Here is a 25333-nt window from a genome sequence, read left to right as displayed (position 1 = left end):
ACTGCATTTCCTAGTGAAGAATCGGGACTTATGTCCACTGTGCCCTGCACGTAGCCGCACACAGCTCCCCCTCTCAGGAAGACTTCTTACGGGAAGCGTGCTTTGTGTGTTTGATCAGTTTTTTCCCTTTTTCATTCTAACAGATAAATTCAATCTAAACTTTCAAATATACATAGTACCAGGTCATGTACTATTTGTGATAATTTTAGAAAACATGTATATATCATTTTAATATTCAGTCCCTTTAGTCTAGGAATGTCATTCTTCATACATATGAGGGTGCTGGTATGCATACATCTTCCTTTTATCTTCTTGACTTTGACCATTGGTGACCTCCAGGCTATGAGAAATATAACACCATCCGAGCAGACCCAGCATTGTGCTTCTTGGAAAGAGTGGGGAAGCCCGACGAAAAAGCAGTGGCTGCGGAGCAGAGGGCCAATGACTACATGGACGGGTATGTGCATCTCCAAGGCAGGAATTCCCTGCATCTCTGCCAGCGTCGGCATATTCTATGTCACAAATAATGTAGTCACAGCAGAACTGGAGTTTATGGTCTAGAAGAGCTCATGGTAAGAGCTCTAGGAAGTTAGCACTTGTTCAGCAAGAGTAGGATCAAGGAAGAGGTGGACCTGCCCCACCCGCTTTTTTTTTATGAGTCCTTTAATTTCCCAGTCCTCATAGTCATGGTCATTCCGGCCATAAAACGTTAGCGGTATTGGAGGGAAGGACGCCACAACTGAAGAGAAATAAAATGTTCGTTATACCACTCATAAGGCCCTTTTATTATCTTACCACAAGAAGAAAGTAAGAGACTGTTAAGGTTAATAATTCCACATTTAAAAGTGAACATGGGAGAATGAGTAAATTAAAACTAGATTTCTTCTGACTTTGCATATTATGCTAAGGCTTTGTTTCCCCTGGCCAAAGAACAGAGACTTCAGTCTCACTTTTAAAACACCAAAGAGTCCTTCCTACAAGATTCCATTTGTTTGTTTTATCAAGAGAAATGCAAGTCCAGTCAAATTATTATTAAATTTGTTTGTGTTTTAATAGGGATGTGGAAGATCCAGAATACAAACCTGCCCCAGCTTTCTTTAAAGATGACATAGAGGTATGCTTTAGATCATATTTTTAAATCCTCAATTTTAATTGTTCTGTGGTTTCTTTTGTGTGCCTTTCCTAACACATAATTTGTGGAGTGGGGGAGGAATGGTAAAAGAGATTAGGAATTTCCATATTCTATATGAGAGCATGCTAAAAACTAGATGATGCTATAGCTGTCAGGTAGGATTTGCTGGTCTTGGGTGCCACGGGGCTACCAACGGGGATGTTTCTAGCGAAGGCTGCTGGCTAGCAGGTGCTAAAGTAGCTGCCTAATCTACAGGAAGTGGCACTGGGAGAGCCATGTGTGCCATGGGAGCTGAGCAGTGGGGAAACTCCAGAATTGGGAAGTCAAATCATTGTTCTCCTACAGTGTCTCTCAAGCAGAACTTATCATGCTGTCGATAAGAAAAAAAGATTTAAAGAACCCACATCTGTTTTCTTAGAGCTAACAAGAGGCATTGAGAGAGGCGGTAAATTTAGAGCTGAGGCAATAAATCAATAACCAGCACAGTGGAATACATAATAAAATTTTTTAGTGACAAAGAGAATAGTATGATAATATCTTTACAGTATGCGAAATAGGCATTCCAGGAGAGACCAGAAAGTATAAGGGAGAAGAATTTTTCCAAATTTGATGAAAGACATGAATTCTCAGATTCAAACAATAACATGAATGTTGTCAAGATAAATAAAATTAAATCTACTTTATTCCTGCTGGAACTATAGATATACCAAACAATGAAATGTTAAAAATTAACAAGACAAAAAAAGACCCACCTACAAAGGGATGATAAATCTAACCAAGCTTTTTTAAAAAAAATACAAACTGCCGAGACTGGTTTGGCTCAATGGATAGAGCGTCGGCTTGGGGACTGAAGGGTCCCAGGTTCGATTCCGGTCAAGGGCATGTACCTTGGTTGCGGGCATGTCCCCAGTGGGGGGTGTGCAAGAGGCAGCTGATTGATGACACTCTCTCATCGATGTTTCTAACTCTCTGTCTCTCTCCCTTCCTCTCTGTACAAAATCAATAAAATATATTTAAAAACACACACAAAACAATACAAACTAATAGACATTTGGAATAAAACCAGTTATAAATATGTTAAGTTTATAATAATGTTACGATACCTAATTGAAAATGCTCTCTTGACAGATAAAAATTACAGCACAAGCAAATTGTTTAGGATTAAACAGAAAAGATTTGAATGTTTTCTAATAACCAAATATCAGAATGAGTAAATTATGTGAGAGTTGGTATAAAAAAAACAACAACAGTTGTAAATAAAACCTGAAGCGTTTTTACAATTAGAGAAAGGGTGGAGGAAAAGAAACCAATTTAAATATAATCATAGAAAAAAAGAATTTTAATAATGATTGGTCTAAATATCAATGTCTATAGAGAAATATGAAGGGGTGAGAATTAATAACAGATTATAGTTTTTAGTTTTGCTAAATAGATCATTTAACAAAGTTTGATTTGCTTTTCTTCTTATCTGTATTTTGACCTAATGACCCTGTGACAATTTCTATTTTCTTTTAAAAGGATGATGTTTCCTCACCAGGAGATCTTGTTATAGCAGATGGAGGTAAATTGCACTTAATTATTTAATATTATTGTAAATTACTCTCCTCATGAGATCAAAAACTAATAAATTTTTGTAATGCTTCAAATGTATGTGAAATTTTTGTTGAAGACAGTTGCAGTGACTATTGGACATACTCGTTGACTGAGAATTTAACAATATTTTTAGCTGCAGATCTTCACTCAGTGACTCAGTGAATAGTTAGAGAACGGAAGCTGATTTTTTTATGTCTCGATTATTAAACTTATATATGAGATTTTATCATTAAAGTGTTAATTCAATAACTCATTCAGCATGTTATTAGTTCCATATGCACATTAGGGAACATTCTACACAGCTTTGCTATGTGATACCCAAATACGAATGCACTGTCCCCAGAATACACTCATGTCCTCCTGTGAACCCAGGGGACTCTGCCTCACCCATGCATAGTTCACTCAGAACTGAAGAGGAGATTTGCTTAGCATGAGTGATTCCTGCTTAGTGGTGGTATATTAAGTATAATATCACACCCGGGAAATAGACTACAAGATCCTGCACTGTATTGGGTGTATACAGACTTAAAGATTGTAGCATTATCCTATTGAAACATAAGTTCCCCCCAATGGCTTGTAAAATGTTTCGATTTTAGTTGAGAAAATTTTAATACAGAATAAATCGATTAGAAAAGTTTACAGTATTCAACTTCTCATGGATTTCAATTTGACTTTATTGAAGGCATTGAGTACTCACCAGCCAGTAAGATAGATTAGACCTGTTGGTACAAGGTTGTATTTTTTGTGCAAGTAGAGTTCTCTTTAAATATATAACATGTGGTTCTTCATTCCACTGTGATTACTTATTTTGAGTTGCGCTTAAAGCTTGTTGTGATGTTTTTAGAGCTATAGTTAAAACTATTTAATGATGAGAGATTTGGTTTGATTTTTTCACATAATCAGGTTGAAAGAAAATTTTGTTTTAGAATAGGGAACTTGTTACTTTTGTAAACTTCATCACAGTGTTTGGTTTGGTTTTTTAGTCTTTTTCAATTGACATGAGTTTCTTTAAATATAGATGGTCAGCTGATGGAGGGTGATAAAGTCTATTGGCCTACACAGTCAGCTTTAACCACACGTTTGAGGCGTCTTATCACTGCATATCAGCGCACGAATAAAAATAGACAAGCCCAGCAAATCCAGCCTGCTTTCTCAGTGCCTGCCAGTGTCGTGCAGCCTCTTTATGAAGAAGCCACTCTTAATCCTAAAATGGCAGCCAAGATAGAAAGACAGCAAAGGTAAGATAAAAAAATCACACTGTACTATATAGTATCTAAATATAATTGGTCATCTGAAGGCCATTAGGGTGTGATTATTCACTTTGGGAAAAGCATCTATGGGTAGAGAAATTGGTCAAAACAAAACGTATACACATATGTATAAATACATACCCAAATATGGTAAAACTAGTAAATATTATTGCAGCTTATGGTTACTAGGCATACGTGTCAGTTCTTCATTCTTTTGTCATGTTTATGACCAATTTGATGTGAAAAATAGGGAAATGCAGAGCAAGCTCAAGAATTATCAGTGAAACTTTTAAATTACATAAAATAAATTCCATTCTCTTTAAATTGTTACTTCTGTGAAATATTAGAATATATGAAAGACAAACCCATCTATGATTTATACACAGGAAGAACCCTTGGAACTGCTATGTCAAAGGGGCACAAATGATGGTAGAACTTCTTACAAGAGGCCCTCTTAAGAAAACGGGCAAACTTACCGCATCCCAAAAACTTAACTTCTTAAAAGTGATAGAGTACACAGAAAAGAATAGGAATGTTTAGCCATAACTTGGCCCCCTTATTAAACGTGATCCTTGGCTATTCTCTGGGAGTTGAATCAAGGGTTGTTGGGGGTTTCTTTGGTGTTGGTGTTATTTGTTGTTGTTTTGTTTTGCGTTTTGGTGTGTGTGTGTTTTTCCCCCCATTTGCAGTTCATCATTGTAGCCAGAGCTTACTTAGTCTGAAACTTTAGATTTTAGCGATTCTAGACATAATTTTCAACTACGACTAACTCTATAACTAAAACAACATCAGCTTTTTATTTCTCACATTTAATTGTGTTGATCAGGTAGTTGTGCTTCTCATGGAATTTGCTGGAAGGTCTGAAGTGGCCTCATTCCCATGGCTGACTGGCTGCCAACGGGGGCTCAAATCTAAGAGGGAGCCTTCCTAGTGGCAGAGACAGAAGCTGCAGGTTTCTTTTGGGCAGCCTCAGGATTCCAGAGTGCCACTTCCGCCACCTACTGCTGGTCAGCAAACGTCAACAGGGCCAACCAAGATTTAGCGGAAAGAGAAAAATTATACAAATAATTTGTGGCCATCTTTACTCCACCATACACATTTTCCTCAATATGTGGGATCTGGATTAGTTTGCCTAAGATAAAAGTTTTATTGCGATACTCAGTGACTCATTTATTATAGGTGTAAAGTCAACTTCAATTTAGGCATCATTGTGCATTTCTGATTTTATCCACTATTGTTCTCTCAGCCAGAATGACCTCCTCATTATTGATTCAACATTTTATCGCCTGTAATTATACTCCTTTTCCTACTCTCTAGTCCATACCTACTCCATCCTTCAGAGCTCAACACATGTCCAAGCCTTTATTATAGTACTAAATTTTTTCTCAACCAATTAAGCTTCCAGTACTCTCTCTGTTTTCTGCACTCATAGCACTCATTTAAATAAATGATTCATTTGTCACAGTAATATAAGATGTTATAATGACATTTATTTTTCCCTTTCTGTGTCTGCCTAAGTTGTAAATTCTTTGAAGGTAGGCACTGTGTTATGTTTTGTTTTGTTTTCTCTCTATGCATTCTTCCAGTTCATCCTTTTTTGCCATTCTTTTATCACTGTGTTGTAAGGTTCATATGACTTGATTGGTTTCCCATACTCACAGTTTTACAACATCATTACCTTAGTCTTCTTAATGCATCACTATAAAAAAAAAAAAAAGTCACCTGTTAATGTCCTTCAAAGGACTTTCTCATGTGCTTTTTCTAATTTACACAACAGTTGTGTGAGTTAAATATTACCCTCTTAAGTATCTCTATTGAATAGTCTAGAAATGATTTTTAGGCAGTCATTTAGAGTGTTCCCAAATCTGTCCCCAGTGTAAACCGTCTCCTTGTCAATCTGGAATACTATCCCCCCAAAATGTAGATTTCTTCCTGTTTTGCTTATTTGGTGCCCTCTTTCTTACATGTCCTACCAATCTTAGCTTGTTCCATCTTAAATACCACTCTGTAATACTTTATCTCATCATGCAAGTCTAAATTGACCCTTCTTCTGTGCTCTCCTAATAGTCTTTGGTTTCTACTTTATACAATAAACATTTAAAAAATTTCTTTAAATATATTTTATTGATTTTTTTACAGAGAGGAAGAGAGAGAGAGGAGAGAGAGAGAGAGAGAGAGAGAGAGAGAGAGAGAGAGAGAGAGAGCGCTAGAGCTAGAAATGTCGATGAGAGAGAAACATCGACCAGCTGCCTCTTGCACACACCCTACCGGGGATGTACCTGCAACCAATGTATATATTATATATGCCCTTGACCGGAATCGAACCTGGGACCTTTCAGTCCGCAGACCGATACTCTACCGCTGAGCCAAACCGGTTTCGGCAACATTTTAAATGTTTTATCTTTTTCCTGAAGGTAGGGTCATCATATCTTATAATCTCGTATCGTGGGTATCTCTCACATAAATATGCAAAAAACTATTAAAGTGTTAGATACTTGCAGTGTTTTAAGTGTTTATTCTGGTCATTATATTCAGCATTTTAATAAATGTTAATTTCAGTAACCAGTATGACTTTTTCTTTCATCTGATTCAAAATAGATGGACAAGAAGAGAAGAAGCTGACTTTTACAGAGTGGTGTCTACCTTTGGAGTGGTATTTGATCCTGACAGAGGTCAATTTGATTGGACAAAATTTAGAGCTATGGCTAGGCTGCATAAGAAAACTGACGATAGTTTGGAGAAATATTTGTATGCATTCATGTCTATGTGTCGGAGGGTTTGCCGTCTTCCTTCCAAAGAAGGTATGTATAAAATTTCTCACACACACACACCCCCACTCCCCCGTTTTGGTCAAAGAAGCAAAATCATTAACATTACAAAAAATTTTTTTATTTTTTATTGAATTTATTGGGGTGACATTAGTTAATAAAATCAGAAATTTTCAATATTATCTGATTAAACAAGTCAGCACTTTTCCAGAATTGTAAATAAAATATGCCAAAAGATTCCCCAATTTCTTCTTATTATTAAAATGAGATCTAAAGAGAATAAAGGTACACATTGCATTTTGAGGAAATAGCTAGTGTTTTATTAGATTTATGATTCGGGGAGGTAGCAGATGAAGGATAGCTTTTAGTAAATAGCAGTAACTTACATTTTTAGCCCATAAGAACTGAGAGGAGCTATGCTAGAGGGCGTATTTACATGCATTATTTTGCAGGCAATGAGGCCTTCACTCAAAGGACATTTTAAAAAGTTTTAGTAAGATGAAATCACCCAGGGCCTTCAAAAAAGACAGCTACCCCGAGGTGCTAATGCTCATCTCAGGGACTGTTCTGGGGTGTGCTTCATGGTTTTGACGCTGTCAGCAGTTCCACTTAATAATTGCTATGTTGTGAGCTGCTGTCTTCATTCTTGTTGATTAAGAGTTCTGGCTCCTAAGCCATCGGCTTCCTACTCCCATTTCACAGTGTGTTATAAAAGGACTTGAATTCTATGACGTGGTTCCTTCCTCCCTCACCCCCCAACAGATTTGTTGTCAGCTCACTAAATAGAGTAGCCAATCACTTGATTCCCCAAATAACATAATTCAGAGTAGATTTTAGTCTTAAGTTAAGGTCTGTTGTAACCATAAGTGGGGTTGAAAAGATGGATAATGCATAGTACTGGGCCTCCCATTATTGATGGTTGCCAAGAGGCCCTCATTTCCTTTTTTATCTTCTTAATTCTGACCAGCAATGTAAAGCTATGTAGATAAGTTCATCACATTGATTCAAGTTTTAAAAGAAAGGGAGAGGTTAGTTACTAAATGATGATTGCACAGATGTTAGACTTGTGAGTGAGGTTTTATTTACTTAACTCAGTTTCCCAAACTTCCTCAGTTCACAGTGCCCTTAATGTCTCTGAGTTTTTCACAGCACCACAGGCCTAATAGTTCTGTTTAATAAATAATTAGGTTCAAAAGACTTAAAAAATTTCTGTGTCCTGCCCTAACTGGTTTGGCTCAATGGATAGAGCGTCAGCCTGCAGACTGAAGGGTCCCGAGTTTGTTTCCAATCAAGAGCATGTACCTTGGTTGTGGGTACAACCCCAGTAGGGGGTGTACAGGAGGCAGCTGATCGATGTTTCTCTCTCATTAATTTTTTACTATTTTAGAGAGTTTCTAACTCTCCATCTCCCTTCTCTGTAAAAAATCAATAAATTTATAAAACATTAAAATTTTTTTTAAAGTTTCTGTGTTCTAATAGTCTAGAAATTGCTTGAAAATATAGCATAAATTGAATGAAAAAATAATGTTATTTCTTATATAACCCTAGTTACTTACTGATGGGATGTGTGCACCTGTTGGGCACTGTACACCTGCTCAAATCTTGGAAGTAAAATAGATACTCCCACACTCTTATTTGCTGTTCCATATTGATTTTTGCATAGTCCATTTATTTTTTTTACCTTTTTATTTTGAACGACTTTCAGAAAAGTTGCAAAAACCAATCAAGGAGTTCTATAGATCCTTGCTTTGCCAGAATGCTGACAAAAATATGACATCATCAAAAAGGATAAAAATAGCCTGTTAAAATTGACTTATCTGAAGCTAGTAGTTCATACAGTGTTTGACGAATATCCCCGTGTTTCCTTTAAATTGTAGGAGAGCCTTTGGTGAGTTCTCTGCAGTTGCCTGAGTGTCCTCATGGCGTTAGGGACATATGGACTTACATTTGTTTATGGGGCACTTAACAGTTTTAATTTATATTTAGAAGTGGGGTAACTAAGTTTTGCTCTTTGATTAAGGTACAGAATAGTAAGACATGATTCATGAAAGATTTCTTAAAAGTAAATTCCTGTTTATATTAACGTGCTTCCAAAAATTCATAGTTTTACTTTCTGTGTAGATCCAATATTCATATATTTTATGGTAAATGATTTTTGGAACTTCTTTTTAAACCTTATATTCTCATTTTAAAAAGACATTATGGAAACTCGGTGATAATGAAATAGAGGTACACTTTAGAAGTTGCATTATTTGTTTTAAATCTGTAATAAAGTATTTTTGATGTTAATATCTTTGCTCTGTTTTAATGTAGAATTGGTGGATCCAAATATTTTTATTCAGCCAATCACAGAAGAACGTGCTTCTAGGACTTTGTATCGCATTGAACTTCTAAGGAAAGTAAGGGAACAGGCGCTCCGCCATCCGCAATTGTGTGAACGCTTGAAGCTTTGCCATCCAAATCCAGACTTGCCAGTCTGGTGGGAATGTGGCCCTCATGATAGGGACTTGCTTATTGGGGCCGCAAAACATGGGGTGAGCCGAACGGACTATCACATCCTTCGTGATCCTGAGCTCTCATTTATGGCAGCACAGAGGAGCTACAGCCAGAACAGGATGGCTCATTCGAGGACCTCCACGCCACTCTTACAGCAATATCAAGCAGCACTTTCTGCCCCTCCTCTTACCTGTCTCCCTAGGATCCTAGATGCTAAAGGGACTGTTCTAGAGGACCTGAAAGCTAAAAATGAAAACCTTAAAGAGGAACCTCAGTCTTCTGAAGAAGAATCCATGTCTTCTGAGGAAACCAGGACACTAATAAAGTCTGAGCCTGTCAGTCCAAAGAATGGGGTTTTACCACAGGCTGCTGGAGAGCAGAAATCTGGCGGAAAGGGGGAAGCAGATAGACGCATGGTTGCCGCCAGAACAGAACCCCTGACTCCAAACCCTGTGTCTACCAAACAGCGCCTCCGCAAAAGAGGGTCAGCATCTAGTTCGGATTCTGACTCTGATTCCGAGAGGTCCTCCTGTTCTTCCAGATCGTCGTCTTCCTCATCTTCCTCCTCCTCTTGTTCCCACTCTCGTTCAGGCTCCAGTTCTTCTTCTTCCTCCTCTTGTTCTTCGGCATCGTCTTCGTCCTCATCGTCTTCCTCGTCTTCCTCCTCCTCTTCGTCGTCTTCAGAAGAAAGTGACAGTGAAGAAGAGGAAGTCCAAAAGCGAGGTATATGCATAAATTGCTGTTGCTATTTTAAGACAGGATTACAGGTGAAAAGGAAAAAAATTGGTTTTGATAACTTAAGGATGTTTAAAATTGTTAGCTTAAATGTTATGTCTACATATATTCTTAGAGAAGCACTATTGCAAAGGAAATTAGAATTACTTTAATTTTCAGGGCATTGCCAACTGAGTTTGTCAAAAAAGATATTAGTGATATGACACAGTAATTTTATTTCCTTGTGATTGCCTTAAATTTAGTATTAGAGTTTTACTGGAACCAGTTGATCAGTGAACAAACGAAGATAATGTTCTATAACAGCCACCAGGATTCTTTGAGTAAGCAGTCAGACCAATAAGAGTGTCCTAGGCCCTACTTGGCAGCTGTCTACTCAGGAAGATGCAGGATAGGAACTATCAGCAGAGGAGTGGGCAGTGGTCCTCTTGTGCAGGCACCCTGGCAGCAGTCCAGTTCGGCTACAAGTAAGTGAGTTCCCATCATGTGGGCGCAGTGGACACTCGGGTTTAAAGAACCTCCAGGCCTCCCAGAGGCTGGGATCTCCCATAGCAGCTGCACAGGCGGACATTCCAGGGCTGCCCCACGGGCGCCACCCCTTTCCTCCAGACTTACAGTATCCCCATCAGATATTGATGGTCCTCTCCGGCCAAAAACAGGCTAGCAGCCTGTTGTTTACCTGTATTGGGGAAACAGATCTAGACAGTTAAATGAGGGTCAGATTCTTATGCATTAAAGGATGTTCTGTTAACCCTCTGTCCTCAAATTTCTTAGCATCATTTATTTTACTTTTGTGCTAATTTTTAAAATGAGTATTGTATTCTACTTGAATTTTCCCTTTATTTGCTTCTAACTTTTCCAGATGTATCTGAATAATTATATGAGACTTGAAGTTTCTGTACAACAGACTTATGCAGTCTGACTTAGACAGTTTCAATTGTTGTTAGCAGGAGGTACCCCTCACATGAAAGCCTACGATGAAGAAAGCGTAGCATCACTGAGCACTACCCAGGATGAGACCCAGGATAGCTTCCAGATGAACAATGGGACGCCAGAGTCTGCCTACATCTTGCACAGTGGATACATGCTGGCAGCTTCCTATTGGCCAAAGGTACATTAATACTTCCTTGTTGGAACAGTTCTCCTTTTTTCATATTTTTCTATATTGCTTTATGAAGTAGAAAAATAGGTCACTCAAAATGTAGGATAACGTTTTTGTGTCAGTATTAAAAATATCAAGTACTACTATAAAATAAATTAGATCTACTGAAATGTATATGTTTCTCAATATAACCTTATAATGTCTAGAGTAAAAGAAAATGAATTATTTTGTTCATAAAGAAATTAATATTCAAGTGCTTCCTTATTGAGTGAGTGCTTTCAACTGAGCCCTCCTTGGAGAAATTAACATTGCAAGTTCTCACCCAAGGAGGAAAAGGGTCATTTAAGTGTGCGTATATTCAGTGGTAAGAGTTTCGATTACATTAATACAGTTCTTCTAGAATATGACTAGACTAGTACAAGACTATTTACCTTTGGAAGTGAGAAGGACTAGAGAACTCCCTACTCCTTTATATACTTCTCTGTTTGAATTTTTTTTATAGGGGACTTGTATTATTTTTGTCATTATAAAAACAAAAGTATAGAAAAGTTATCTTTATGATATAGTAATTTTTAACTTTACCAGTGGGAACTTGTGTGTTTGAATAACTTCATATAGAATTGTGATATGTGTCTGAGAATATGCATACCAAATACACGTCTGTTGTTAGTATTAGATGCATCCAGGCTTGGAGCCATTTGACATCCAAAGGTCTGGCCTAATTGTTAAAATTAAACTTTGATGTGGTATGCTCTTCCAGGATCGTGTGATGATCAACCGGCTGGACAGTATTTGTCAGACAGTTCTGAAAGGGAAGTGGCCTTCAGCTAGAAGGAGTTACGATGCCAGCACAGTGGCCTCTTTCTATACCACAAAGCTGCTGGACAGCCCTGGCGCAGCCACAGAGCTCGGAGAGCCCAGCGTGCCCACTCCTCCCCGTGCCGCTGTGAAGGAAGAACATGACCAGTCAGCACAGATGTCAGAGGTGAAGAAGCATGTACGAGAAAAGGAGTTTACAGTGAAAATCAAAGACGTATGTGTATTTTTATTGCCCTAGGGCCTGGTTGCGATTGTGGTGTGCAGCATGCTTTTCCTGCAAATGGCTGCCTGCTCTAACTCTTACTTCCTTCACATACTTGTTTTCTGGTATTTGGATTATTTTCCTTTTGATATCCAGGTTATTAAACTTGAATACTCTACTAGAGGGATCATCATTAAATATGTTTCTCTACCTATACTTCTGAAAATAGTCCTTCTGCTGATCAAGATGCTTTCTTAAACAGTCTGACAGTTTCTAATGTTTCGGTTCTTCTATATAATCTTTCAATGGTATGTCAGTGCACTTTCTGTTTTAAACATTTAGCATGCCCTGTTTGCAGTAACCTTTTATTTTTTTCTGTGTGATTTTTGAAGCACAATTTACTTACTCAGTGTCTTACACTCTCTAAAATGTCATTTGAATAACGTATATAGAGATGTATGTCCATAGCTGAAAGTTACAATGTACTGGTCATGTGAAAAACTTTGTTTTGCTCATAAAATTGTGTATAGTGCCTGGATATTTTTTCCCCACTTCAGATAGACATTGATTTAATGTTTTCTTCGATTGGTTTGTGAGCAAAAGAGTGATAACTTAATGTTTCAGGGTTACTTCACTTTTTCTAAGTAAAACATTTCTCTAGGTATCCTGTATGAGATTATATAAATTGATCCTTACTTAATAATGGTGATTGTTTCCAGGAAGGTGGTTTGAAGCTGACATTTCAGAAGCAAGGATTTGCTCAGAAAAGGCCACCCGACTCTGAGGTCGGCGGGCTGGGCCAGCAGCAGCGCGTCCCTCGGCCGCGGGAGCTTCAGGTTGCATCTGAGACCAGCCTCGCCAGTGCTGCCAAGTGTTCGCCCGTGTCAGGTGAATATCCTGGTGTGACCACCTTAGTGTGAAGTATTTCCTGTCATTTCCAAAGCCTCTTTCTTCTATCTGCTCTCCGAATGAAAATTCATTTGTCCTTTAATGTGAAAGCATAGAGGCCAATGTAGTTTTGGGAGCTTATATATTTGGGTGAAAATATCATTTTATCAAGTACCTTTATTCAGATAAGAGTTCAAATAGTATTTCAACATGAGAATAAATTATAAATTTAAAGAAAAACACCTAAGTCACACGTGAATGGTGTTTGGTAGAGCAAGTTAAAGTGAGAAGCTTTGGGAAGGTTATAGAGACAGTGTAGTGAAGGTAGCCACAAGAACAGGAATAATTTATATCTCATCCCTGAAAGAATGGTCTTTTATTCTCATGGGACTCGGGCAGGAAAAAGATTGATACTGGTGAGAGATTTGTGTCAGATCAGAGCCTTCTTAGGAAGATGAATCTTGGTTATGGACAACATAAAAAACTGAGCTGGAGCCCTAGCTGGTTTGGCTCAGTGAGTAGAGCACAGGCCCAGGTTTCGAGGTCGATCCCCAGGGTGGGGCGTGCAGGAGGCAGCCGGTCAGTGATTCTCTCTCCTCACTGATGTTTCTGTCTCTCTCCCTTTCTCTTTGAAATCAATAAAAATATATATATTTTATAAAAAGCTGAGTGGGGGAGGGATTGGTTTTAATGTTCATGCAAGAATGGGGATTAATGTAAGACATTTCATTTACATTAGAATAGGAAGCCATGAAAAGTTCTTATAAAAAAGAATAGTATTTTTTAAAGTGGCACATTAAATTAAGAAAGTTTATTATAGGTAGAATATAGTGAAAGAATTTTCAAATCCTTTAATAATTTATTAATATGCTTATAATAAAATTTACTGTGTGGCCATAATAAAAGCATTTATATGCAGAAATTATGTTTACCGGTAATTGTTGTAATTAGTTATTCTTTACCCTATGATTTTGAATTTTTTAAACTGAGAAGGAGGAAGGTAGTTAATTTTTATAAGATTGCACAGCCAACCACAGGACTTGCTCAAAAAATTTTCCTTGAATGATTGAAAATATATTTCATACTAGGGCAGTGAACCATTTAAAACAAAGATCTGATCCTTAATAATATTTCTTTTAGTAAGAGTGTGTAATGCTCTAGATTGTGTAATACTTAATTAACTCTTCCTTCAACTATCATAGTACCTTGTACGTAGGAATTTGATAAACATCTACTTATTGGAATGACTGAATGCATGAAACTGTTTCATTTATATATCTTTCAAACAGTTTTTGTGTGATCAAGTGCCTACTGAAATAAGGAATGAGTGTAATTTTGTAACTGAACAGTCAGTGGTGATCTTAAAGAAAATACCTCACCTATCAATAGGTTGGAGCAGAATGGACTATGGGAAATTCAGGAATGAGTTCATTGCAATAAAGAGGAACACAATAGAGACAAACCTTTTAAACATGTTAAAAATTGTAAAAAGGGCAGAACTTCGTTTTTCATTTGTTTGAGTTAAGCCATTTTTTTAAAGTTTAGAAGAATTTAGTGTAGAAAAAGACATTGTGGCACAAGAAAGCAAAGCTATGTTATAAAACAAGCTGCTGGCAAAAGTCGGAATAAATGGATTCAAAGAAAAGGGAAAGGTTTATCTTGTACACAAGAAAAGCATGCTTCTCCCTCTAAAAGGGCAAGTATCCTATATAATAAAAGGCTAATATCGGAACATCAGAACCACCACTAGCTCTGAGACACAGCTCCTGCATTGAACATGTGCCCCCTGGTGGTCAGTGTGCTCCGCAGCAGCACTAATGATGTCCAACTGCTGTCTTAGGCCTGCTCCTTAAGCCAGCAGTTGGACATCTCCCAGGACCTCCTGGACTGCCAGAGGGTGCAGGCCAGGCTGAGGGACTCCCCCCAGTTCACAAATTTCATGTACTGGGCCTTTGGTAAGAAGATAAGTGAATATCTGAGTAGAGGAGGTGAATAAATAAGTCAAAGGTTAAAAGAGGCCTAAATTTATAATGCTCCAAATTTTTAAATGACAAATTGTTGGTGTTTTTAGTCATAAGAATTGCTTGATTTAGGACATATAAACTAGAACTAACACTTCCGTGTATTTTAAAAAGTGATTGCTTTTAATATGTTTAAGAACAAGATTTTTATCACTATTTTTCATTTTAAATTTGATTAGGTACTTCCAATCAATCTGCCGCTGGTGCCAATGGAGTTATATTAGACAGCCAGCCTATAGTCAAAAAAAGGCGGGGAAGGAGGAAGAATGTAGAAAGTGCTGACATCCTCTTTTTTAACAAAAATAAACCACCTAATCATGTAAGTAAAACCATACTTGAAAACTAATGATCCTTGAGTGCAAAATTCAACCAAAGAAAGTTATATATTACTGTTTTGTGAATGTTTTGTAGACTAATAATTAGTAAATTAGAAGTACACTACATAGTCTTAGATTGTATCTCAGTAGAATTCCACCCTGGCCAAGATTCATGAAAACCTTAAACTTGAAAGATTTTGCAGACTTTTAAACAGTTTATTTTCTTATTGTTCAAAAGGAAATCTTTTAGTAGGACAAAATTAGAATAATAAAACATGGAAACAAAATTTTCTTTTGGTGTTTTCTCCAGGTTACTTTGGGCTTACCCACCTCACAAATTACTCCAGGGATAAACCCAGCACTGTCCTATCCTCAGCCTCAAGGCATTCCTGACACAGAAAGTCCAGTCCCAGTGATTCACCTGAAAGATGGAACAAGACTTGCTGGTGATGACGCACCCAAGAGAAAGGATTTGGAAAAATGGCTAAAGGAGCACCCAGGTTATGTGGAAGATTTAGGAGCTTTTATTCCTGTAGGTGATCATTTACAAACCTCTAATGATAAAGCTTAAATTCTTACCCACTTTTAATTCAATTTAAAAAAATGAGAATTGTTAGTTTAGCGCTGTAAATTTACAGGTTACAAAATAATATATATTGTCAGTAAATTATTATTTTTAAAAAAATATATATTTTATTGATTTTTCACAGAGAGGAAGGGAGAGAGATAGAGAGCCAGAAACATCAATGAGAGAGACACATTGACCAGCTGCCTCCTGCACACCCCCCACTGGGGACGTGCCCGCAACCAATGTACATGCCCGAGGGTCCCAGAATCGAACCCGGGACCCTCGGTCCGCAGGCTGACGCTCTATCCACTGAGCCAAATCGGTCTCGGCAGTAAATTATTATTAAAACTATTGTGTGCTGCTTGCTATTTTAAAAGATTTTCTTATTGCAGCAAAGGAATCTTTATTAATTGTTTAAACTTGTATCCATTTATTATTTTTGTTTATTGTTCACTGCAAATGAACTTTATGTTGTAATGTTTGGTATAATTTTGTTAAGATTTTAATAACACTTTTAAAAGCAGCTTTTATTACAATAAAGAATATGAACTAATAGCTAGTTTAACTTTCCTAGGATACTTGAACGATTTCTTGATCACATGTGCTATTGTGATATATATATATATAGCTAAATAATTATAAGATGGTGTATATATATTGTAACGGGTATGTATAAAATGTCATGGTTGCAAATAAAAGAATGATTACTCTGTGTAGGCAGAGTAAAGTATCTGGGGAAAGACAGAAGGAAAACAGTTGACATGTAATTGACGGATCATAAACAATTTACTGGGCATTTGACCACGTTATTATCGAGGAGCATATTCTAGGCGTTACAAAACAATTCTGAAGAGAGTCAAATGAAGCTAGGAGTGTAAAACAATGACCAGTCTGATATTACAAATTTGTGAAGGAATTTGTGGGGGAATAGCAACTGGATGAAAAGGTTGAATTAGATCCTGGCTGTGATGGAATTGGTATGCCACGCTGAAGAGTTTGAGCATTGGTCCCTTTAAGTGTTCTGATTGGCTGGAAGGAGCTACAAACATCCAGCCGTTTTGTTGACAGTTGCAGAACGAAGCAGCATGGAAAGAGTTGTTTTGTTTCATTTTTTATAGCAAAGGTGGAGATTTATTGAAGAACAAGTATAGGTTCCCACAGGGGAAGGGGGAAAGGGTTCCGAAAAAGCTTTTATTGCAAGACTTTGCCTCTCACAGGCTGCAGGATCTTGAGGGAGATGAACTCCGAGCCTGGAGTCTCATTTGTAAAATACGAAGAATATCTTTGAGAATTGTGACGATTGTGTGGGAAGAGAGAAGAAAGTCTGTCTGTGAGATGACAAGTGAAAGCCACTAGTCCATGTAGCACACATCTGAATTGAGTCAGAACCCAGAGAAAAATCTGATGTTTCAGGTGAAATTTAGCAGGAAAAGAAGGGAAACTACAATTGAGAGGAAGCTGCGCCAGCATTATTGGTAACCTCTGTAAGCAGGGCTGTAGGCAAGCAGGGGTCTTTGACGGCATTAAAGAAGGAACCAGCAGTGTCTTTATGCCGGGAGCCTACTCCCATCCAGGATGATGATGATGCATTATCCTTCTGATGGCCGAGAATAATGTTTAATTTTATCATTGGAGGAAAAGATTGGTGCAATAATTTTTAAAGTCTTATTTAATATTGTTATATTAAATATAAAAATATTTAAAGATTACACATTTTTAGAGTTTAACTACTGGGTGAATTCTCCTATATGAAATATTAAAGATATAACATGGAAGATATGTTATATAATAAATGACATATCTTCATTATTACCAGATTAAATTACTTCCACCAGCCCGTTTGCACTGTTTGCACACGTGAAGATTTTAAGGCTCTTTCTGCGTGTTTTGTTTTAGAGAACGCAGCTCCATGAGGGGAGGCCCAAACAAAAGAGGCATCGCTGCCGAAACCCCAATAAGCTAGACGTCAACAGTCTCACTGGGGAGGAGCGTGTCCAGCTGATTAACAGAAGAAATGCCAGAAAGGTAGTTCCATCTGCGCTGTTCTTTTCTGTGGATTCAAAATTTAAGAGATCTCTCAAACTCTCTTTGTTATGCAGTATTTTCTAGCAGGTCCGGAAACGGGTTGAACCTAGCAGATTTGTGGGGAAAGGTGTGGACTGTAATTTTCTATCTTCGTTAAGCTGTTGAATGGAATAAAGAAGGCACTTTTCCTAGTGTGCCTGAGCTTTGGCACTGCCCAGAACACTCCGTCCAAGGCAGTGGTTCCCCACAGGGCACTTTTGTCCTCCAGGTACTTGGTAATGTCTGGAGACGTTTTTTATAGCCACCCAAGAGTAGTGAGGTGGGTGTTGGGGCGGTAGCAGGGAGAGGGCAGGGGGAGGATGCTTTTGACCTCCAGTGGTAGAGGCTGGTGATGCTGATAAACTGTGTACAGCACATAGGACCACCCTCCACACCACAATTCTAAAACGTCTCTAGTGCGAAGGTGGAGAAACCATGATGAAATGGGACAATTCTCTCTCCACAACCGTGACAGACTTATGTTTTAATCACTGTGAGTAGTGAGATATAGTGAGAACTAAAATTATATACTTCAAGTCCTTAGCACAATACCTGACATATAATAATAATATATATTTATGTGCCAGAGACCCTATGCTAAAGCACTTAACTTGTATCTTTTTATCTTCATAAAACCCTATGGGAGAAGTGTTATTCCCATTTTATAGATAAGAAAACTGAGGCTCAGAGAGATCTATTGATTGGCTTAAGTTTCCTCTTAACTAGGCTATACTACCTATCCAGCACAGTTAAGTACACAGTAAATGGTAATTATTTATTTTCCTACTCTAGTTATTTTACTTAAAACATTAATAATTTAAATTTCCTCGTGTTTATACAGGGATGGGCAAAAGTAGTTGATAGTTGTGAATACACAGAACAGTTTATTCATGTATTATTATTTATTAATACTGTATTATTTTCCATATGAACAATACCCTGAATAGTATTTTAATTGTCCTTATGAGTTGTGGTAGTTCTTTTTAATATAATAAAGATTGTCAAAGGTTCAAAGAATACATGTTTTAAAGAAATATACTGTATAAATTCTGAACAAAAGCAAGACGTGTGTCCATATGTAATAGTGTTTTCCGTATGTAACAGTCCTTTTGTTTACAGGTTGGAGGTGCATTTGCTCCTCCTCTGAAAGATTTATGTAGATTCCTGAAAGAAAATTCAGAATATGGAGTCGCTCCTGAATGGGGAGACGTTGTTAAACAATCTGTGAGTATTTCATAAACACTAACTCAGTTATCATTTAAAAAGTTAGATGCCGTTTAGTTTTATTTCTGAACAATGCCACAAAGAATAATCAAAGATGTGGGGAAAGAACTACATAAAAGTCATAATGTAGTATTAAAAAATTGGGAATATGCTAATAGTTTACCCATATGTTATAAAACCATGCAAATATTTGAAAAAATTGTATCTTAGAGGCACATTAATGAGAAGGCAGAGAAGTTCACAGGCTGTTAAATGGGATAGCGGTTAATCTCCTGGAATAGCCAGGCCTAACCACGAGGTCAGTGCTGAATGAATAATAGCTATTATTTCTGTGGGTGTCCAGTGAAAAGGGCAGGTTATAGTGGGGAGGGTCTCGGTGTGACAGGGTCCCGAGGAGACAGTGTTGTACAAGGCAGGCTGTCTGGCACCCGCTCCCTTGGCCTCTGAGGCTTGCCAGTTTGCAGTCAAAGCAGAATACTATGAGACAGACAAAAGATGGGATCGGGAGGGCAAACAGTTCAAGATTGCAGCCCAGAATTTATTTCTCCCAGCGTATTTATGCAGTTATGATTACATAAGTATCAGGTGAGCATAAGCAATTTTATTATTAGATCTGCACCCTTTTTCTTGCTAGCCTTTACAGACTTGCCAGCTCCCCTCTTATCTGCCTCATGGCTATAGTCAGCTTCCTTGTTTTCCCAGCCATCCGGCTTACTTCCCTTTTCTCACACTCTGTCTGTCTCATAGGAGCTTGCTTTGTCTGCAAACTGGCAAGCCTCAGGGGGCCAAGGGAGTGGGTGCCAGACAGCCCGCCTTGTGCAACACTGTCTCCTTCGGACCTTGTCACACCAAGACCGCTCCCCACAGTTACACAACTGTGTGCAGTGTGATTCCATTTTCTTTTAGAATTGTAGAATCTGTGTTTATGTACAAAAGAAAAATGGAAGCGCACATTCTAACACATTTGCTGTGGCGGTCTCTGAATGGTGAAGTTGCATACTTTTGTTGTTTTGTTTTTTGCTTTGGAACCTAGTGCTTATATAAAGAGGACAAATAAGTTGTTCCATTCAAAACACAATTTAAAAACAATCCTATGAGATGACTTTAAACCATTGTCTAGAACTGAGCGGTCACAGCTGGTAGCTTGTAGGCCTGTGTGGCTATGGAGCATTTGAAATATGACTTGTCTGAATTAAAATGTGTTGTAAGAGTGAAACTGGCTTTGGATTTTGAAGACTTGGTTTAGAAAAAAGAAAATAAGGTATCTCAGTAATTTTCACAGATTACATATTAAACTGATAATATTTTGCTTATATTATGTTAAATAGATTATATTACAGAAACTAATGTTATCTATTTCTATTTTACTTTTTAATGTTGCTACTAGAAAATTTAAAATTGCTTTATGTAACTTAAATTATCTTTTTGTTGGACAATGCTGGTCTGAAGGTACTAAACTCCTAAAAATTCTTGGATTTTTGAGTCCGAGAAAGTCAGGGAGAATAATAAGAAAGTATAGATTGTTCTCTATTGTCCTGGACTTGACGCTTTCCAGTCTGTAGGTGCTGCTGCAGTTCTGAGCCAAGGGATTTTTTCCCTTGTTGAGTGTCTTTTTCAGTTTTGCTATGTTCCTGATTTCCAAAGTGATAGTCAAAAGATTCATATGAAGCCTCTCATTTTAACCTTACCCACCCACTCACTCCTCTGTCCTTTCCTTATTGTTACTCCAGTTTAGAAGAGGGGTACTCATTTAGTCTTCCAGAACAGTTCAAATACAAAACAAGTAAGGCTGTAGGGAGTAACCCTCAAGAAACAATTTCTTTGGACTTCCCATTTTCTAAAATTATTCTACAAATGGGTGTGTCCTCTTACGGAGGAAAGCTAGTAGGCTCTCTCTCTCTTCTAGCATAAAATGAGGAAGAGCTGTTTCAAACCACTAAAAACAATAAATTCGAGTATCTCTTGTATGATTGATTATGCTGTACATACAGAGCTTATTAATAATTATCTATTTTTTAAAATATTTTTTATTGATTTTTTTACAGAGAGGAGAGGGAGAGAGAATTAGAAACATGGATGAGAGAGAAACATCTATCACCTGCCTCCTGCACACCCCCTAGCAGGGATGTGCCGCAACCAAGGTACATGCCCTTGACCGGAATCGAACCTGAGACCCTTGAGTCCACAGACCAACGCTCTATATCCACTGAGCCAAACCAGTTAGGGCAATAATTATCTACTTTTAATAGGTTACTTGCATCATAAGATAATAGCTTTTGATTTTAATATAGCTGTTATTAATGATTTTCTTTTTCAGGGGTTTCTTCCAGAAAGTATGTATGAACGGATTCTCACTGGCCCTATTGTGCGAGAGGAAGTAAGCAGGCGAGGGAGACGGCCTAAAAGTGGGATTGCGAAGGCCACCGCCGCCGCGGCGTCTGCCAATGCCACCAGTGTTGCAGGCAGTCCTTTGTTAGCCAATGGATTACTTCCAGGTATGGATCTCACAACTCTTCAGGCCTTACAACAAAACCTACAAAACTTGCAGTCACTGCAAGTGACCGCGGGGCTGATGGGAATGCCTGCCGGCCTTTCTTCTGGAGGAGAAGCTAAAAGCGTGGCCGCCATGTTCCCCATGCTGCTGTCAGGAATGCCTGGATTACCAAATCTGTTGGGCATGGGCGGACTCTTGACAAAGCCTGCAGAATCTGGAACAGAAGAGAAAAAGGGCAATGACTGTAAGGAGCTAGAAGGAAAAAAAGAAAGGACAGAAAGCCAAAAGTCAGAGAATGGTGGAGAAAACTCTGTGTCAAGTTCTCCTTCAACATCCTCTACCGCTGCACTAAATGCGGCTGCAGCTGCCAACTCCCTAGCTCTTAACCCGCTGCTACTCTCTAATATACTCTATCCAGGGCTTCTCACTCCAGGCCTTAATCTTCATATTCCAGCTTTGTCCCAGCCCAGTACTTTCGATGTACAGAAAAGCAAGAGCAGTGGCTTAGGCTCGTCTAAGTCTGTGGAAGTAAAGGAAGAAGATTCCAGAGTTAGCGATCAGGAAGACAAAGGGGGCACTGAGCCGAGTCCTCTCAATGAAAACAGCACAGATGAGGGTTCAGAGAAAGCCGATGCTTCCTCTGGATCTGACAGTACCTCGTCGTCATCCGAGGACTCAGATTCTAGTAACGAAGACTGATTCCCAGACTATGCTTAAATTATGAACTGGCTTTGGATTTTTTTTCCTTTAATTATCATTGTAAATACCCCAGTGTGGAGTGCATCCATAACTTACTGACCGAACATTTCAGTTATTTGTTTAGAAGTGCACACTGCTTTCAGAGACATTTTGCATGTAATATTTCTTAAGGTTCATAAGTTTTTGAACTCGTATGTACTATCAACTACATAAAGGTGTAAAATTACAACAAAAGGCATTATAATTTTGTTGGGGGTTAATTTTATGAAAATTATGCTCAATAAGAGTTGTATATTTAATATATTTGCAGTGAACACAGAATACTTTATGCATATTACTGATTTAATTTGAATATAGTTTTACAGCCTCCTTGACACCTATAATTTACAGATCAAAACTCAGCAATAATTTGGGCAGCTAATGAATGTCATGAAAGCTGTAGAATCTACATCACCATTCATTGCTTTAATTACATGAACATGCTCTAGTGTTTTGATGCACTGCTGATGTTTCCAATTCAGGTACAAGTATGTTTGGAAGAAGAAATAAGTTTCCCAATCAGCCAATTTAACTGGCTACCTGTTACCTCAGCTGAGTTAGTTTAGGAAGTTTACATTCGTTTCTAATTCTATACTTGTTTTCAGGGGTTTTTTAAACACATCCTCTATATCATGTTAATCTGGCGAGAAATATGACTTGCTTTTCGCTGAACTTAACTCTGGTATTAGTGAAGTCGAGTCATAACATAATCCTGTGTCATGTGACTTTGGCACCCGCTAGACACACCAAGTTTTCACTTCACAAAGTCTGGCCTCCCATTACAAATAATTATATCTCAGATAAGTACTGTCTGCTTTCCAGGGTTCTGAAAAGGCAAACTCATGAAATGCCACTGAAAAGAACTTCCAGCACAGCATACTTCATGTAAAAGGATTGTTCGTTCGCTTTCTTTGTGTAGATTCCTAGTTGTGTTTTACGTTACGGTCCTATTCCACAATGAACAGAGAACAGCGGTAAAGTGATATGCAAACAGTCTAAATTCATCTTGAGTTTTTTCTAGGTGTAAGCAGAGTACATGTTGCCCAGAATCAGTGTTGGGTGTTCAGTTTATATTAAATATACTGAGTCGCCCATTTTGAAAATGCACTTTGAATAATCTCAAAAAATATACGAGTTATACCTGTAAACCATAAAACGAAGCCCAAGGCTTCTGATCATTTTCTTAGAGCTCTTTACTTACCATGTAAAATTTGTCTGATCTTTGATTTGTGATAAAGTTCCTCCTTCTAAAGCTGCTATTATTCAGACAAGGTAGAGGTCCAGGTTTATCTGCAAATACATATAAAACAAAGAACTGAATGGGATGTAAAATACCACTTATATTCTAAGGAGAGAGAGATGTTAGCGTTCTTCTGGTACTTGAATAAGTCAGTGATAAAGTTTGCAAGGGATACAGTTAGGGTGGAAAACGTACTCCACTTCTCTTTCACAGGAAATAAAAACCACTTTCAGTATGTTTTGATTATAGAAATCTATTGCTTTGTCATGAATTAAGCAATTATATTGGATTTTACAAGACATTTACCAGTAAATTATGTTTCGGTATGTAAAATAACTAGCCCCTTATTCGAGAGACAGTGTTATATGTATTTACAAAAGCTATGTAAGTTCCATTGGGATAGTATTGATTTTCGTATTTTTCCAAAGTAGTACATTGAATTGCTAGTCCTTTATGCAATGTCAGCAATAGTCACCTTACGGCCCCTCCAGAAGTGTGTAGTAATTTTTCATCATGAAAACAATAAGTTATACACTTAGTCTCTTCCCTTTGCAGTATTGCACTTTTGTTTAACCAGAGCACACCTTTGAGATAGCCAAAGTTTTTCACACACAGTACACTAGGTTGCCGATGAAGTATGTCATCACTATCCAGAGCTCCCTTCCCTCATTCTACTTCTACCCACATGATCTTTATTACTTTCCCCAATTAAAAAATAAAAAAGAAAAAAAGGGGGGAAAAGCCCTAGATCTAATTTATATCAAATTTATGAGATAAAAGTATTTTCCTAATTAATACTCAAGTGAATTTGGTTAACATCTTAGTTATTCCCTTTCTATGTAATAAGGTAATTGCCGTTTTAAAAGTATTAAGGCTGATATTAACTTTAAACATTCTCTTGAGTTTTGAGACACTTCTATTATTGGTTAGGGGAAAGTTATCCAGCTATCAGGTTGTGTTTTTTGTTTTTTTTTAATTAAAAAAAAACATGCAAATATGGTTGTAGAGAGTTAAGGGTTATAAGGAAAAAAAATCAGTAGAATTACTTGATACTAAAGTTGCATTTGAAAGGATATCCAAGGATGTGTTGGTAGTTACTAAAAGAATTATAGCTGTTATTGCCTTGTATTTATAGTCCTTGTTTCAGGTTTCATGATACAAGTCTTGGTCCAGCTTTTCTTTTGGACATTTGCAATATTTACCAGTTGTGTTTTGTGTAGTCTGAATTTGCTTTCTGTAGTTGAGCAAACGTCTTAAAAGTCATTTGTAATTTATTAAATTACTTTCTATGATGTTCTATAGAGCAAATGGAAGTTTAATTATTTTTTATTAAACATATTCTTTGACTACCCACGATGTCAGCCTCTGTACATGACAAGATTTCTTTTTTTTTTATTGAATTTTATATAGCTCATTTATCTTCAAAGTTATGAAAGCACCCATAGTCCTGAATCCTTAAAAGGAAAGTATACTTGGGAAGAATTTTTAAAAGGAAGAATTTGGTAATAATTATATCCACAACATTATTATTTCCTTAAGTTTTCTTCCCCGGGATCTTGAAAAATAATCCAGAAGGACTCAGATATGCCTAACCTTGAAAAGGGGTTCATTTGGAAATCAGTAATTATTTTTTTATGTAGTCTTATGACTCTCAATTCATGGCTATTATTGGTAGTGTTTTTTGT

The 25333-nt window shown here is 37.5% G+C and overlaps 1 protein-coding gene across 15 annotated transcripts in view; it reads left to right on the top strand.

The window, feature by feature from the left end:
- CHD9 (chromodomain helicase DNA binding protein 9) overlaps window positions 1–25333 on the top strand; it is a 143932-nt gene that overhangs the window by 116973 nt on the left and 1626 nt on the right. For 9 of the 15 annotated variants that reach the window (XM_045582868.1, XM_036440425.2, XM_045582867.1 and 6 more), the window contains 14 exons: window positions 340–457; window positions 1057–1114; window positions 2651–2693; window positions 3744–3963; window positions 6574–6776; window positions 9057–9962; window positions 10919–11082; window positions 11834–12106; window positions 12814–12982; window positions 15183–15322; window positions 15631–15852; window positions 17785–17913; window positions 19072–19176; window positions 21494–24611. In XM_045582868.1, the coding sequence (XP_045438824.1) occupies window positions 340–457; window positions 1057–1114; window positions 2651–2693; window positions 3744–3963; window positions 6574–6776; window positions 9057–9962; window positions 10919–11082; window positions 11834–12106; window positions 12814–12982; window positions 15183–15322; window positions 15631–15852; window positions 17785–17913; window positions 19072–19176; window positions 21494–22369 (3626 nt within the window). In that variant the 3' untranslated portion in view covers window positions 22370–24611. Of the gene's footprint in view, window positions 1–339; window positions 458–1056; window positions 1115–2650; window positions 2694–3743; window positions 3964–6573; window positions 6777–9056; window positions 9963–10918; window positions 11083–11833; window positions 12107–12813; window positions 12983–15182; window positions 15323–15630; window positions 15853–17784; window positions 17914–19071; window positions 19177–20906; window positions 21129–21493; window positions 24612–25333 lie in introns of those variants that run through there. The other 6 variants (XM_045582871.1, XM_036440437.2, XM_045582875.1 and 3 more) reach the window with 5 other exon arrangements.

Source organism: Pipistrellus kuhlii, unplaced genomic scaffold (genome assembly GCF_014108245.1).
Source record: "Pipistrellus kuhlii isolate mPipKuh1 unplaced genomic scaffold, mPipKuh1.p scaffold_m20_p_17, whole genome shotgun sequence".
NCBI classification, from domain to species: domain Eukaryota; kingdom Metazoa; phylum Chordata; class Mammalia; order Chiroptera; family Vespertilionidae; genus Pipistrellus; species Pipistrellus kuhlii.
The sequence above is the reverse complement of the archived record's forward strand: the minus strand, read 5'-3'. Positions and strand labels throughout refer to the sequence as shown.